This window comes from Phalacrocorax carbo, chromosome 18 (genome assembly GCF_963921805.1).
Source record: "Phalacrocorax carbo chromosome 18, bPhaCar2.1, whole genome shotgun sequence".
NCBI lineage: Eukaryota > Metazoa > Chordata > Aves > Suliformes > Phalacrocoracidae > Phalacrocorax > Phalacrocorax carbo.
Window position 1 is genome coordinate 8,921,712 of NC_087530.1, and position 16,155 is coordinate 8,937,866.

The 16,155-nt window shown below is 46.0% G+C and overlaps 1 protein-coding gene across 1 annotated transcript; it reads right to left on the reverse strand.

The window, feature by feature from the left end:
- Window positions 1-4,984: 4,984 nt before the first annotated feature.
- Window positions 4,985-12,871, reverse strand: TLR4 (toll like receptor 4). The gene is made up of 3 exons (XM_009514274.2): window positions 12,659-12,871; window positions 11,689-11,855; window positions 4,985-10,437 (listed from the first exon to the last, which is right to left on the reverse strand). Exons 1-3 carry the CDS (start codon window positions 12,779-12,781, stop codon window positions 8,181-8,183), a joined length of 2,547 nt encoding a protein of 848 aa, XP_009512569.1. The 5' UTR covers window positions 12,782-12,871; the 3' UTR covers window positions 4,985-8,180.
- Between the last annotated feature and the right edge of the window lie 3,284 nt (window positions 12,872-16,155).

Here is a 16,155-nt window from a genome sequence, read left to right on the forward strand (position 1 = left end):
ATTTGGCTGAGGCTCCAGTCCCAGCATCTTGGCATCTTTCTCTCCGCCTCGCAGCCCCAGGGATGCTGGGAGGGCACCTTCCCAGAGCACGGCACATCCCCGGCACACCGGGGACATCCGCGGGCATCTCCCCGGACAGGGCAGAGGGCTGCTTTCCAGCCACGGCGCTTTTTAGCAAGCAGGTGTCCTTTTATTTCTGTCAGTGTTCTGAATAACACTGCCCGGGCAGTTTCTGTCTGAGGCTGAGGTGTGAATTCTGTCACCCCCCTGCCCTCATCAGGGCAGTGAGAGGTGGGAAAAAACCAGCAGAGCGTAGAGTGGGGGCTGGCCCAGCTCAGCACCCGGCAAGACACGGGCTGCGAGAGGTGGCAAGCGGCAGGGAACTGAAACTTGCTGACTCTGTGCAGGTCAGAAAGACACGGGTCACAGTCTCAGGAGGAGCGGAAGTGGGGAATACTGTGGGTTTTCTTATTAACAGCTTATTGTAACACTTACGGTGTCAGTGAAGGGATGGCAGAAAGAAAATCCTTGGCAGGGATGGCTTTACCACTAAGGCAGAACTGCAAAGAGGGTCCTGGGGGCCAAATACCGCTTTTTCTTGTGCTATTTTCAGTGCACTTATTTCCCTTAAAGAAAGCAAAACTTAAGTGACCACGAGCAGGACCAGTGATGGGCCAGGGGTTGGAAGGACCTGACTTCAGACACACATTTGCTGGCATGGGGAGAGCTGTAGAGAAGGATTTCAAGACCCCAAGATAGGGGAAATGGAGTTGAGGAACAGAAAGTGCAGTTTTCACGGGCTCTGATCTGGACTCCACCTACCTTTTAGTACTTCACTGCAATCAGTCACAGCAGCAGGTAGTGATCCCCATTTTACCGACAGAGAAAACGAGGCAGGGCAAAGACAACAGGCAGCGATTGTCATCTAAGAGGGCTCGGCAGCATCCAAAGCCAGGCAAGGCTGGAAGCGTGCCCTTCCCAGCAGACTACGCTGCTTGGAAAAGAAAACAGATGGATCACAGCCCAGGAGCAGGGGAGGGGGCACAGGCTCCCACCAGATCCATTGCTGAGACAGAGCCCGTGAGAAAGGAAAGGAGAGTGACTTTCAGGAATCGCCTTGCGAATCCCGCTGCGCGGCAGCCGAAGCACTGCAGAGCATCCCAGCGCTGCCACGTCGGGCAAGTTTGGGTTTGTTTTGGGTCACTGAGAAAAATGCCCACCCTGGAGCCTCTGGTGGATGCACTAAACTGGACCACCGGGCTGTAGGGAGCGGGGACACATGTAACAGTGTCCTCAAACCTGCTCCACGTCCTCTGGCTAATGTATTCAGGAGTGAGTTTAGGGGATCTCTGGAGAATGAATTGTCAGAGCGTCGGAAGCGAGCGATGGCAGGGGAATTACTGCTAATCCTTCCTGCAGACCAAAACACTCCAAAGGATTTAAAGGCTGTTTAAAAAATGTAAAAAAAAATAAAAAGGACATCCCTCCCTTCTTTCATACATTTTGGGTTGGTCACTGGCTGCTGGCTGGGAGTTGAAAGGGAGTGAAAAACTTCGAGAGGGCAAGGATGAGAGAAGGGAAGAAGAAAAGATTAAAAATGGAGATTAGATCTGGAGAAAAGCCTATCTTACTCTCTCTGGGAATGTAGGCTGCAATTAAATCTCTTTTGCCTAACAATACTCCTTTGTTATTTGCACAGTACTCAAGATGTGGCGATAAGGGAGGAAGGAGCTGCGGGCAGGGGAGGCTGCAGTTGTTCTCTTATCACTGCACTGCCGACAGTGTTTGAAATCCTTGGGCTGGGGGGATATGGGCCCGAGCCCCAGAGGTGGGGGTGATCCTTTCTTCAGCTGAGAATCTGCCCCACCACCAGTGATGAATGCTTTTTGAGCAGCTCTGGTGAGAGGACTTTGGAAGCGTGGGGCTCGTACGCCTCCCTGCTACACATCTGATTTGTAGACATGGTCAAGACTCTCATCGCCCTTTCAACCTTCTCCTTAATGCCCCTCTTCACTCACTGCCTCAGCTGCGGTTCAGCAAAGGATGCTGTTGAAGAAGGGGTGCAGCAAGGTGCTGCAGGGTGCCGAAAGCCTTTTGGGAAGCGGAGCCCACACTTTGCCCATCAGTTCATAGGACTGAGACCCTGTGTGAGAGAGGGGTTTAGACAGGCCAGGAGGAAGGGGGTATGTGCTGTTGATAGGAGGGCTTAGATAAATGGGTTAGATATGCAAGCAGATGCGTGTTGCCTTGGGACTGTCTCTCCTCCTATAACTTGTGTCCTGTAATTAAGAATGACTATAAGCAGAGTGAAGAATAACAAATTGTGACCTGGAATATTTTTCGTATGTGCTGGTTCACTCCCTCTGTATACTGGGTAGTCGGGCAGGCACAAAGGCAGATACCGGCTGGGCTGCTTTTGCCCCGCAGAGACGCTGGGGTGCTTTCATTCCACTCGCCTGCCCCAAGGGCTACCAGGCTCCACCGTGTCACCCGCAGACCAAGGCTGGTACCCGCGCAATGCTCATTTCTGTCCCTCCCGTGCAGACCCAGGTCTTAAACCGACACCAGCTCTGGTGTGTGGGCTGCCAGGGTACTGCAAGGGCAGCAGACTTATTTATACCATTGCTAAAGCTGAAGTGGCCCAAAGATGTCGTTTGGGCAGCTGGTAAATACAGACGTGCTTTCAGGTGCGGATGTTTCATTTGTTAAAAGGGGAGGCTGTAGGGGGAAGCAATGCAAGGGAATGTTAAGGGAAGTGCCGTCATGCTTTGCTGACAGGGCACCCAGTGACAGTAATAGCTAAAATCACACTTTTTGAAGAGTGAGGTCATAGAGAGCATTGCAGAAGGGGTTTAAGGCTCCCCTAATGAACACATGAAGGCACGTACGTAACAGGCATAACAGACTTCAAGGCCAACGTTTCATCTGTATTTAAATACATTTAAATCGTGACTCAGTCCCTCTCCTCCACATGGGTGGGAACAGGACTAATGCAGGAGTGAACGCTCGCCCAGCCTGAGCTAGCCTCTGGGAACTGCCCAGACATGGAGAGGAACATGCAATGCACCATTGCCATCTTGGATGCCTCAGGATTATGCTTCGAGAGGGTGAACTGGGCTCTCCCAGCAAGGAAGCACCAAGGAACCACAAGGAAGAACCTCACAGGTCCCCAGTCTGGGCTCTCCCCTGCAGGACTTGCTGAACAGAGCAGAATTACCTCCCTTTTCTCAGGAGTGATGGAAAAAACACCACTGCTGCCTTAGTTGCTCTCTGAAGAGGCACTGGCTTGCAAAAACCTGATTTAAAAGCAGCTTCTCAGAGGTCCTGATTTCAAGACATGTCTTTATGAAAAAGGTAGCACTTACAGATGCATCACAAAACTTCTGCCCTCTAGGCGCTTCAGGCTGTTAGTGCTGGAAACCCTGGGACCAAGCCACTTCCAGCAGCTGAGAGTCACCCGGCTGCTAAATTGTGGCCACTTTCTCTGAGATCCTGTACCAATCGCTTTCCTATTCTTTTTATCCCTCTTCCTTGATTTTCAAGGCTTTTAACAGAGCCGTTCTCAATTTTGCAATGTTTCTACCTCTGTGCTCGCAGCAGTGCAGGGAGGTCCAGGCTGGCGGATTACTGACTTTGTCCTCTACATGACCTTGAAGCTGAGGAAGGTTAGCACTATGGCAGATGGGCTCTTCTTCTCCAAATCATGCTTTGCTGTCATTTGTCCCAATTCTCAGCCTGAGCTGCGATGGCAAAGAACAACTTGTTAAGAAATTGCTTCTTTCCTATCATGTTCAGCTGGTCTCAGTCTCAGGCAGTTCGTGTTGATCGACGGCACCTACTCAGTGAAATTAATTCTGGGGATTCTTCAGTTTTATTTCATTATTTTATATTTCATTTTACTGCCCAAACTACATGTGTGATACTGCCAGGTGAAGGTTTAACTTTCAGAGGATCTGGGTAAGAGATGTCATGGAAGAGGAATTTCCATTTTGTCAAAAGTTCTGCTTTTCGCCACGGTACAAAAATGAGAAATCATTAATTTTCCCATAGAATTAAATTTGTGGGTTTTAATGTGGGTATGTGGAAACATTTTTACAGTTTGGTTTTTTTTGGGCGGCTAGTCAGGTTATGTAAGTAGAAAGAAATTTCAAAATGAAAAGGTACTCTGAGAAACAACAGCAAAAGCCTAAAAGGACATTTTAAAAAATTATGTTCTGGAGTAATTTGACTTTTAGTTGAAAACCCTTTTCCCAAAGCCTCCAAAAGGTTGCAAAAATCAGTGTTTCATGCAAAGTGTCTGTTCAAAGATTACAACCCCATGCAATACTAAACCAGAAACCCTGCTATGACAATTTCTGTTCCATAGATTCACTATGCTACCTCATTAAATTACACACACCACCTACAAAATAGCATTTCTCAAAGAACAAACACTCTTCCAGAAAAGTTTCAACCGGTTCCTGTCAAGTATCAGTTGGTCCAGAGGAACCAGCTGATTTTTCTTGTTTTCTTGATTTTATAGCTGACACTGGAAGTCTGTGCTAATACTTGGGGAGGCCAAGGGAGCATTCACGCAGTGCTGCTCCTGCAGCCAGCCAGATCCAGGCGGGCAGCAATGCAAATGGCTCTAGTTTTCAGCTTTTATATAATGCAATCATGCTAATGAGGGTTTGCTCTGTTCAGAGCCCTCACTGCAAGCCACATCTTGGTGGTGATGCCAGCACATCAAGATGGCCCGCCTCCGAGACATCACCCTCTGCGATGCAAGACCAGAGCTTCATCTGTACTGGCGTTTTGCATGGGTCAAATTAAGCACATAGTGAAATCAGGGCACATCCCCAATACAAATGAAATGAAATAGCTTGGATGCAACAACCCTTTGGAGCTTTGTCGCCATCTGTTTTTATGACCTGGGTAAAATGGATGCTTTAATAACTGGAACATGTTCAGCTATTTACATGAGAGATGAGTGCAGACCCGCATGAACGTTTGGTTGGCTGCTCATTTATTCACCAAAAAAAATAAATATCAAAGCTACCTGCTGCACAGTGAACATTTTCAAACAACAATGCATGCCAACATGTTTGGAGACATGAGAACATTTGGTTTTACTTTAGAAATTAGCTTCCTATAAAAAAGGCAAAGAGGTGTGTCTGCTTCCATTTGCACCACAATGTTTTCCCCATTTATAGTATTGGGGAAAGTTATTTTGAGTTTCCAAAAGCAAGTCTACTTTTTCTCTGCTGGCTAAATGGTGAAAATACAATTGTTCACACAGCCTCTTCCCTCCTAGACTCAGACACCACAAAGTACGGAGGACAGGCAGTGCCAGGGCAGGTTAATGCCCCCGCAGGGAGGGCTGGGAGCCGCTCATCCAGCAGGCGTTTACAACACGTGGCTGTGCCTGGCACCCAGGTCCCATCACGGGGTGTTCATGTCACCAGCCAGCCCTTCCTGAGCCTCCTTGTGCCACGCAGCAAAAAAAAAGTAATCCCGGTTCTGTTGCTGAAGGTCTCAGCGATAAAAGAAATCAGTTCGTGTCTTCAAAGCTCCAACTACGGCTGAGGCCTAGCCAAATCTCTAAACGCATGGAGGGAAGCAGGAGGGATAGTGACTGCGGGGCTGCAGAGGATGAACCTCTTCCAAACTCCCTTGTTTCCTGAATGCTCCAGCCTCCAGTCTCTGTCTCACTGAACCGTCTCGCTCCCCTCACCCCTTCCAGAAGCTATGGTGGGGTCGGCACTTTCTCTCAGGAAGTAAAAAAGCCTGGGGCAAGTCACGTATCCAGCTCTGCTATAGAGGCTCTGAAGAGGAAGAAAAGAACAAGTTACTAGTTTCTTTTTAAATTGCGCACGTGGCAGCTCTCCTCCTAAAGTTGCTTTGATATTCAACAAACACTCGCTTTTTAAACAATACTGTCCTAAACCCTTATTATAATGCCCAAACTACTTGCAGGCTTTCTGAAACTCATTATTATAATTACAATCAAGAATCATAGGACGCTCTGCTTTGTGCCAGAAATACATATACAAATTGTTTGTGAGGAGCCACAGAGAGAAAGAGCGAGGGAGAAATGCCTCTTCAGTGCTGCTCAGTTCAGGAGCAGGAACTCCCACCCCATTTAATTTTTCCTCTTTTGTTTTTCAATTTAACTTGTAGCTGCTGAAAACTGAGCTAATATTTGCTTTGTTCTCCATGCCCTCCTCTGGCATCAAGCCAGGGAACCTCAAGCTGTGCCCTGGTTTACTGCACCCCCTCCCCAGCCCCAGCCGCCTCTGCTCTGGGTGAGGAGGCAGGTCTGCTGGCAAGGTGCAGCGCTTTGGGCCCATCAATCACAGCAGAGGTGAGGAGCACCGCACTTTGGAAATTGCTGCAACAATACTTAGCAGATGCAAAACAAACTCGCTGGGCAAGTGAACATCGAGCTTGGTTTTATTAAAGCTTCATCTCATGGGTCACAAAAACCCTTAGAGAGGCCTGTGGGGGTTTTTGGTAGTGTTATCCCAATGTACTACTGACACAGCACAGAGGGAGGGAACCGTGATTCAGCTTTAGCCAGCCCAAGCCCTGGAACTAGCTCTCAGGCTTTTGCAAATAGTGTCTGATGTCGATCTCACCACTGGCTTCCACGGAGATGTCACTGACTGGTGCTTAGAAAAGTGAGATGGATCAGGCCCTTCCTTCTGAATAAATATCAGATCTGATTCACCACTCAATTGCTTCTGTTTTATCTCTGTAGAACGTCATTGATTATAGAAGGATTTGCAAGTTTAAAACTAGACTAATTCAGTGATTAATCCCAACCAAAGCCTTCCGTAAATAGAGAGCGGTGTTCAATATTCAACACATCAATGGAGTGCTCTGTAATATGATTCAATGGCATTTAGACTTTCCTTGCCTTTTTTTCAGGGCAGTGCTGGGATACATTTAGTTTGGCTAACCCAGACTTTTCTCCTCTATCTATTCTCACCGCAAAATGTCAGGCACATTCTCAGTAAAACAAAGGCAAAACTCTCCCATCCAGTGACTGTCCCGTCCAAAGTATCAGCCGAACCATTGGAAAGGCTGAGCACGCATATTGAGATGCCCACCAGGACCACAGGCTGCCACAGCGTGATGGGAGGGAGGACGAGGGACTTTCAGCCTCATTGCTAGCTCCACACATATCTAAAGCCCATTTCAAACCATGGGCTGAAGGCTCCTGCAGTGCCTTCCAACAGTGAATTAAGGCTGGTCCAGAGAGTGGAAAAGCTTATTCAAGAACTGGCTGGCTATAAACATCAAAACAGTTTGCTCAGGCTCAATCTTCCTCATATAGGACAGTCCCACACAGTATATCTAGAAACACTGGATAAGGAGAAGCAGTTGGAGCAGAAATATCCTGATTAAAAAAGGTATCAAGCATTTCTGCAGCTTCTTCTGCTCCCACTGATCTGTGGTTATCAAAAGACTTGAAACCACTCTCAAATGCTATATAATCTGGATATAAATAAGAGTTCCAGGTAATGGAAATACTTGGGGTGTTCAATATTTAGTCTCGGTTCAAAGAAAACTGAAATAAACATGTTGGGGAAATTTCCATCAGCAACCTCCCCCCCCAGCGATGACATAACTGCTCAGCTTCACTGAGTAGCTGCCAGGTGGTCTGCGGTTGTAGGGCACCCCATTTCCCTCTGTAGGGTTTTTCCCCTGTGTCATGGTGCCTAAGGAGGCAGACTGAAGACTTTCAGGATCCAAATCTTGTTTCTGGGTCCCACTATTTTTAGAGCCAAGAATCCTGTGCCTTTTCTCTCCCCTGGAGATCCTGGGGACTACTCAAAGCAACAGACCCTGAAGTTCCACTTGGTAAATGGCCTCAGGACCCAAATCCAGTTTCAGAGGCAGACAAATGATGGTAAGAGCAGTCCGTCTATTCGCCAAGCCACGGACCTGTGTGGATTGCTGGACCAGCTTTGGTCCACAGCTATAAACAAGCATGGACCTCAGATATGCAGCTCTTCTAGCTGTTGTCACTCCTTCGCTTGCAAGTTCCCTTGAGAAAGGGTGACCACCAAGGCAGGTATTTCTGTAGTGCTTTTACATCCCCCAACTCTGAACAGCCACAGAAGAACCACCTTCTGAGCACCAGCGACCAGCCAAGGCCAGGATGGGAGACAGGACAGAAGTGATCTCTCTTTCTCTCACATGAGCTTTATCTGCTCATGATTCCATCTTTTGCCTTCTAGCAGGACATCTGTCAGCTGCCGCCAGAAGATGTGCCTGCTTATTTCATTGTTTTTCCACTCCAGATAGGTGTTCCTCCTCAGGTATCGGGACAGACCCAGCCTCTGCCTCAGCAAGGCCTTATTCACTTCTTCTAGTACAATCATGATGATTCCAGCCTTTCCTTCAACAAGCTGCCAGGACTGGGCAATGTCAAACTCAAAGCTACACCACTTGCTCTCCAGAAAGTCAGTAGAGATGACTGCGATGACATTTCTGCTACTCAGAAAACCTTCTTCAATGATATTGGTGACAATGGGTACTCCCGGTAGGAAATCCCTGTAATAAAGACAAAGCTGCAAGGGAGGTTTTCCTCCTTCTAAGGGTTCCACCAGCTCTTTTATCACCCATTCTTGGTCTTTGCTGGAGTGGATAACAAACGCATCGTAGGTGTCACCCCTTTCTGCAGAGTGTTTACACCCAGTGAGCAGCACCAATGAGTAGTATATCTGGAAGTAGTACTTGTAAATCATGAAGAGGATCACTGCTGCAGCGAGCAACGTGATCACTGAGAATGCCACTGTGCTTGCTTTGAGTTGGCAGGAGGACAAATCAAAACCTGACAGGCTCATGTTCTTCATGTATGCAGGCGTGTGGCATATCATCAACTCCTTGTTCTGCAGTAGCTCCTGCTTTTTCTTGATCCATTTCAGAAAGTTCATGTATACGCAAGAGCAGTCAAACACGTTTTGAGAGATGTCTAACAGGACCAGACTATCAGGCAGGATTTCCAGGGCCGAGTCCAACAGAACACTCAGCCGGTTGTTGCTGAAATCCAGGACTGTGAGGGCTTGGAGAGGCTTGTAGATTAGAGGATCAAAGCTCAGTAGCTTATTGTTGCTGATGTTTAACTCTTTTAGTTCAGAGAGGGCGTCAAATGTACCTTTATCCACCTGTACTAATTTGCAACTTGAAATATCCAAGCTGTGGAGGTGACTTAGGTTTTTGAAGTTGTTGGCCAATTTATTGTTCTCAAAGGAGTTGCCTGCCATCTTGAGCACTTGCAAAGAGTTCAAGCCACAAAATGTACACTGGGATTTAACAAAAACACTGGTATGGGAAATATCAAGGTAAATGAGTTTCTGAAGGGATAGAAAGACAGGGTAGGAGCCAGGACCATATAACTTTGTGTGCTGCAGGTCCAAATATAGCAAATTCTTTATATTAGTGAAATCCCCATTCATTCTTACATCAGAATTGAAGCTTAGGTTCAAGTGTTTCAAATTTTGACACTTGTGAAACTGAAAGGAACAGCAGCCAGAGATGGAGAGGCGATTCTCACTCAAATCTATGATCTCCAGGTTACTTAGACTCTCAAATTTCTCCTGGAAACTACTGAGGTGTTTGCTCTTGGTAATACGAAGCACTCTCAGCTCCTTGAAAAGAGAGAGCTTCATGGCAGGCACTTCCTTAAACTTGCATTTCTTGCATTCCAGCTGTTTCACTTGGGAGAACATAGGAACCTGTGACAACTCTTCAATTTCTAGGTCCACCAACCGAATACTGGAGACATTGTGTGTGCAGTCAAAAAGAGTGTCTGTCTTTTTCTCAAATTTCCTGTAACTCATTAAGACAAATTCTTGCATTTGTACCTGACACAGTCCACTTAAGACGCCAGTCTCAGAGTCTAGCTTTCTCTTACTGTCGCTGAATTCTCCAAATATTAGTCTGCTGACCTTTAAACCAGTCAGGCCTTGAAGAGAATGCATCACATGTGAGCTCTCAAAAGAGGACCTTAGAACCAGCTCACCAAGGTGAATGTTTGCAAAGGACCCTGGCTCTATGTGTTTTATATCATTCAAGGAAAGCACCAGGGTGAGGTTGAGCCTGTTTGCTTCCTTCAGGGCATCAAGGTCTCCTTTGGAGATATATGTGATCTTATTGGAGCGAAAGCTCAGGTACCTCAGAGAAGTCAGGTTGGTGAAATACTTGGGAAGCTTCACTGAAGCAATGTTGTTGTGGCCCAAATTCAGCTCCTGCAAGGTATGCAAGTGTCCAATGGGTAGGTCAGTCAGAGAGGCTATGCTGGTTTCCACCAATACTAGTTTTTTCAGAGATGTTAAGCCATGGAAGGCTGCTGTCCCCAGGTACTGGAGGGAATTGGCAGTTAAAATTAAGGTGGAAAGTCTATGAAGATCCTTAAAAGAGTTATCTTCTATTGTATGGAGGTGGCACCTGTTGGGCATAAAAAAAAAGAATAAATGTGCATGAAACACTGTCCCTTTCATTACATGCTCACTAACACTACTGCACTAAGCACTGGTGCAACATTCTCAAGCTCAGCTTCACACTGGGGGTTGGTTTGGCTTTACCGTGCTGGGCAGAGCCAGCACTCCTGAATGTGCAAAGAGAACCCTCCCACAGCAGGAGGCCTTCTCTCGCCTCCTCCTCCCTCTCTAAATCTGAAGTTCATCTGCAAAGCAAGAGACCTTGAGCCACAGTGAAAGTCAAAAATTCATGCAGGCAGCAGGAAAGAAGCATTTTAGCTTTCTGTTTAGGCCAAAGTAACATCATAATGACCACCAGCGATGGCAGAGCCAACCAGATAGAGCACTCCCTTACACCTTGCACCCTCACAGCCTTCAGACTGTCACTTCAGCCACATCTGGGAAGTCCCACTGGCACCGGCATGATGCAGCAGCAGCAAAGCTCACAACTCTGTCAGCGGTTTTGCTGATGATATCTGAGAGGCAACAGACCCCAGGCCGTGATGACTCTAAAGCAGCAAAGGGAGAGGGAAGAAAAGGGTGGCCACCTAAAGGTGGTTTCACATGGGAAGATCCAAAATTTGAGAACCAAATCCATTCCACAATGAATTCAAGCAAAATTAGTTTTATAATGCAGCCAGTGCCTTACAGCAAACCTGCTCTGCCACTCAGCCGCTTTGGAGCTGTAACTGTGATGGGACTGAGTGACATTTTTCAGTGAAACAATTTACCCAGAGAAACTGTTGTCTCAAGTCAATGGAAATTATACATCAATTCAAATTTGCTAATAAGCCTCCCCCATGTCCTCCCCCAGATATGTGAGAAGGGAAAAGAGAATATGTTGATATTTTAAAACAGCCTTTTAGAAAATGAATGTACCTTCATTTTATTTTTTTTAAACTGTGATTAGAAAAACAGCTCACCCAAGATGTTCCACTTCAGAGTTTTTGTAACAGTGAGAAGTCTGACATTTTTCATGTTCAGAGAGAAGTAAAACATTTTTTCACTCCTTCTCACATCCCAACCTACAAGATCAGACTGACAGACCCAGCTCTGAGTAGAGGGTGTGCACTCAGTAACTGGACTAAAAGCTGCACATCACTTGCCCATGGGGATGTGCACAGAGACAGAAACAAGGATACAGACCCCAAAATAAGCAACCATAGTGGCCCAGCTGGTGAAGCAAGATTAACAGTGCCCACATAAAAGAGGTCCTTACCTTGTAAGATCCAGAAGCTGCAGTTCAGGGACTGCTGAAAAATAATTTGATCCCAGTGATTTCAAATTGCTGAAACTGAGATCCAAGTTCTGGGTGATATTTGGGACTTCGACAGGAACTCCAGGGACATTCAGTTCTGTGCATCTGAAAGTTTTGTTAGGGATGACCTGTAACAGTGGCAGATCCAATCACGGTCAACATCTGCTCTTCCTGAAGCGTCAGAAAATTACACTGTCAGGAAAGCAGGAGCAGAATGACTAACCTTGTGGTTAATTTCTAAACAAGCTGCCCTGAGTTTTAGGAAATAACCTCATATATCCTAAGTATCTTTCCCACTTCTAATAGAACCAGCCCTACTCCCCAGGAAGAGCTACATTTCTTGCTGACTGAAGCAGGTGCAAAACTACAGGACAGTGTTCCTTGAGGCCGAACTGGCAGCAGCCCTTGGGAGAGCCAGCAAAACAGCATATGCACTGCGAGTCCAGGATTAGCTCTCAGCTTTGCTACATTGCAGATTAGCGGGCAGTTCTAACCACAGTCAGTAAGTAATAATTGTCGGGAAAAGTGTACAAAAGACGGTTGACTAGTGCCAGGCACTTGGGGTACTTGTGAAATCGCTCTACAGTACAAATCAGGTGAAAATACTGTATTTTGCAGAAAATATAGACAGGGCTTGGATTTCTTCCTGAAGGGAAACCTAATCTATTAGATAAACTGTACTGCAGTAACCTCAGAGGTACAGAAAGCCAGAAGAAGAAATGGTTCATGCTGCTGGTTCTGGTTCTCAGAGGTTTCTGAGACCAGCATTTATTTCAAATACTTCAATTGCCTTGGTAACAGCCTTGGAAAAAAGATGGGCTTTCATAAGACAACTAACACATAACAGACCTGACGCACAAATCTCCCAAGCAGAGGGAAAATTTGCACCAGAGAAACAGAAGGATTTCATGCTCGTTTAGAGATCACGTACCTCCAGACAGGAATTGAGGAGGCAGCCTGCCAGCTCTGGTGGGACAAGCGCCAGCTGCAGCAGCACCACGAGTGTCCACGGATGAGGAGCTCCTCTCGTGGGCATTTTCAGGAGGCCAGGCATGCAGGAGAAAGCGACATGGGTATCAGTCAAAGACCTGGAGCGAGAAACCTCCTGAAATGCTGAGCATTGTGTTTCACCACTCCTGCTGCTCACTGCACGTCACAGAGTCGTGAAGAGCAAGGAGGGAAGTGAAACTGGTAGCTGCCCGTTTTTTAGACATGCTCTGAGTGAATTGCTCTTCTTGCATTTTTTTTTAGTTATATAAAAAAACAATTAAAAAGGAAGTTTGACTAGAAACTAAAGAGGACCATGGACTGTATCAGTGTACCTCTTTACTTGATTGCCTCAGATTAGCTCAGGTGAAACTGGCAGAGGAAACTTGTGAAATTTGGAGTCTAATTTCTGGAAGGCCATGCTTCACATCCCAGAATTCGAATGCACTGCATAAAGTGAAGGACTTCTGCCTTTGCACCTCTGCCATGCTCCAGCTACACCACACTGGCAAGTAGCGGAGAAGTGCTCAGCTGTGGCAGATGCTGTCTTGAGGCAGGTGACAACAGGTTTATCTATGGCCGAGCTCTTACTAACATGCATCTATGTCTTAGCCATCTGGCTGGACCACAGTGTTGCAATTATCGCAGGAACAAGCTGCACACAGCCAGGCACGGGGAGTAAATACTGGAGATTCACAGAGCAGTCAGAGACCAGGACCTCACAGCCTTCCCTGGTGTGGGTGGGTTGCTGCGGGCAGCAAGCCCGGAGAGGCACAAACACCCCAGCTGGGCTTGGAGCTATCTGCCCTGGTCATGCCTGAATCTGTGTTTGATGCCTTGCAACAAAAGCGAGTACATCTCAATACCATCCTTAATTTACAGTGCAGACATGGCTATTGTTTCTGGAAGAGGCTTTGTAAAACCTCACAGTTGGCAATATTAATTTAAATCAGCTGTGAGCCTTCTAATAAAGCTCCCTGCCTTCATTTACTCTGATAAATGGTAGTGCATTCATGTACCTACTCCTGTCTTTCTGTAGATAACTATGAAGTGTTACTGGGGATCTAGCCATAGGGTTGCTGGGGATTATTAGCACCACGTATTCAGGGAAGGTGCAAAAATGTGAGACAAGAATGGGCTACTAGTTTAGAAGTAGATGGAATAGGGAATGACTACTCATGAAAATCTCTGAAAATTGATATTAAATATAAGCTGCAGTATCAGGCCAGTGAGCAATCCACTTATAAAGAAAAGTTTAAAATATGGCAGGAGGGGATTGGACTTCTTTGGCAGGACAGTAGAAAGGCACTGAGATATGGGGAAATCCTAAAATAACAGATGATCTCTGTGATGAAAACCACATGGCAGCACAATGGGAGCTAAAACCGACACCCTGATGTGCAGCCAGATAATGCCCATTAAGCCAGCAGACAAAAAGTTTGTTGAAATTGGGCAAGTTCTACAAAATCCCTGTTCTGAAAAGCCTCTCGTGATTGCAGGTATTTCCTTTTACAGATGGAATCAAAAGTGAATGGAAACAATTGCTGACTGCTTCTGTGCCTGGATTAAGGAAATTGGCAGAGCATCATGTGTCTGCAGAGAGGACAAATGAGTGCATCTTTTAGTATTCAATATGCAGAACGAAGCAATCCACATTTAATTTTTATCTAAAGCTGAGATGAGCCTGAAGTATGCTCTAGAAATTACCATTTCAATGGAGACTCACTGAAGATGCTGGAGAGTTTGGGAGCATCAAAAAATCCATCCAACAGCCATGCTTAGGGGTCAAGTGGAAAGTACAGCTTGAAGGACGTTCAGAGAATGTGCTGCTTCTATCACAAGGGACAGCTTCACAATACACATTGTCATTTGTTCAATGACAAATCATATAGAAACTGCAAGGGATGGGGCACCAGCAGAAAACATGCAAGCTAGCAAATCAAACCCAGCCACCAGTTTAGAAAGTCAATGCTGGTTAACTTCATATTCTTCAGCTTGCATACAGCAATGTGCAATGACTGTAGAAAACCATAATGTCTATGTAATTGCCTCTTTTGGTTCACAAGAAACAAAAGTATTATTTGGAATCCTTTAAAGTGACAAGAATAACTTCTAAAATGAAACATGACTCACTGTGCTGGCAATTTACTGGTGGGATCATCAAAGATCTCTTAGAAAGGAGGTGTTACAGAAAATCTGTGTTTCTAAAAACACATGCCCAAGTAATCTTTGTTCTCCTGAACATTATTAGAATATATAAGTAACACAACAGCAGACAGTCTATACTCAATCTCTGTGATCTCAAGCAAGGTATTACACAGCATAAGACTGCCACAGTGTAGCTGGACTGACAAAATATCTTGTATTTGCTTATATTAAAAGAAAATCATTTGTGAACTCCAGCCAAAAAGAAAAGTTAGCAAAATGCTTGAAGAAAACAACTGGTGATGGCTATGAAAACAGATAGGGCTGTCTATATCTATGGTAGTTTCAAGGTCACGGATAACCCAGTAACACATGTAGAACAACAGCTATTACCCAGAAGAGAGGATGTATTTGCCTCAGTAGACATCCTAAGCAAAGAACATGGCAAGAACTCTTTCAAGGTTAAACAAACCAGGTCTTATTTTATGTGAAAGGACCATCTGTAACAACTATTTGGTTGTGAGTCATGGATCAGATGGGAGAGAGGATACCTGAGATGCTGGCACTTAGACAACACAGTATTTGTGGAGCTAGAGATGAGGAGCACCACAAGAACTTCCAAAAGTACTTGAGAAGCCCAGGCGTGTAGTCAGGCTACACCAGCTGAGCCAGCATTGCTCTCAGATGGCTTGCAGCGGTGGCCATATGCACCTTCCTAACTAGCACAGTATCAGCTAATACAACTCAGCTTAGCAGTCACCTGTGGTGAATCAAGCTTAAATCACACCAGGTTGCAGCTGGGGTCTAGGCTCAGGGTGTGCAGACAGTAACTGAGCCCTTGAGGTTCAGCTGACACATCACCAGTCCTTATACTCAGCAAGTCAGTCACCTGTCCAAGTTTGAAAGGTTGTCTGAGTGGATAGGAAACGCAAAAGCAAATGCCTGAAAAAATTTAACAGTATGTTGAATTTTCCCAGCCATTCTGCTGGGAAAACAATTTGTATAAATCACAAGGAAAAATGGGGGCTGTGGGGGATGTGGGGAGGGTGTGTGTGGGGTGGTAATCTGAAAATAGTTTTAAGATCTTTTTGCTGTGAATTCCACAAATACATTGCTTGCTGGAAGTGGTGAGTCACCACCTCACACAGTAACCCCTGGCTGACCGGGATGGAGACAGTGCTGATCCACACGCACCCTGCACCAAGGCTGGTGAAGGAGCTGAGAAACTGGTGCCATCGGAACAGGTCCTTACTAGAGTGCCTTGATGCCTATAACTCTCACTTGTGATGCTTCCCC

Excerpts from the sequence above, each read along its gene's own strand:
- TLR4 (XM_009514274.2), bottom strand. The coding sequence starts at position 12,781 with ATGCCTGGCCTCCTGAAAATGCCCACGAGAGGAGCTCCTCATCCGTGG. Across the intron at positions 11,856-12,658 it reads TCCTCAATTCCTGTCTGGAG|GTCATCCCTAACAAAACTTT; the intron begins GTACGTGATCTC and ends CCACTGTTACAG. Across the intron at positions 10,438-11,688 it reads CAGCTTCTGGATCTTACAAG|GTGCCACCTCCATACAATAG; the intron begins GTAAGGACCTCT and ends TATGCCCAACAG.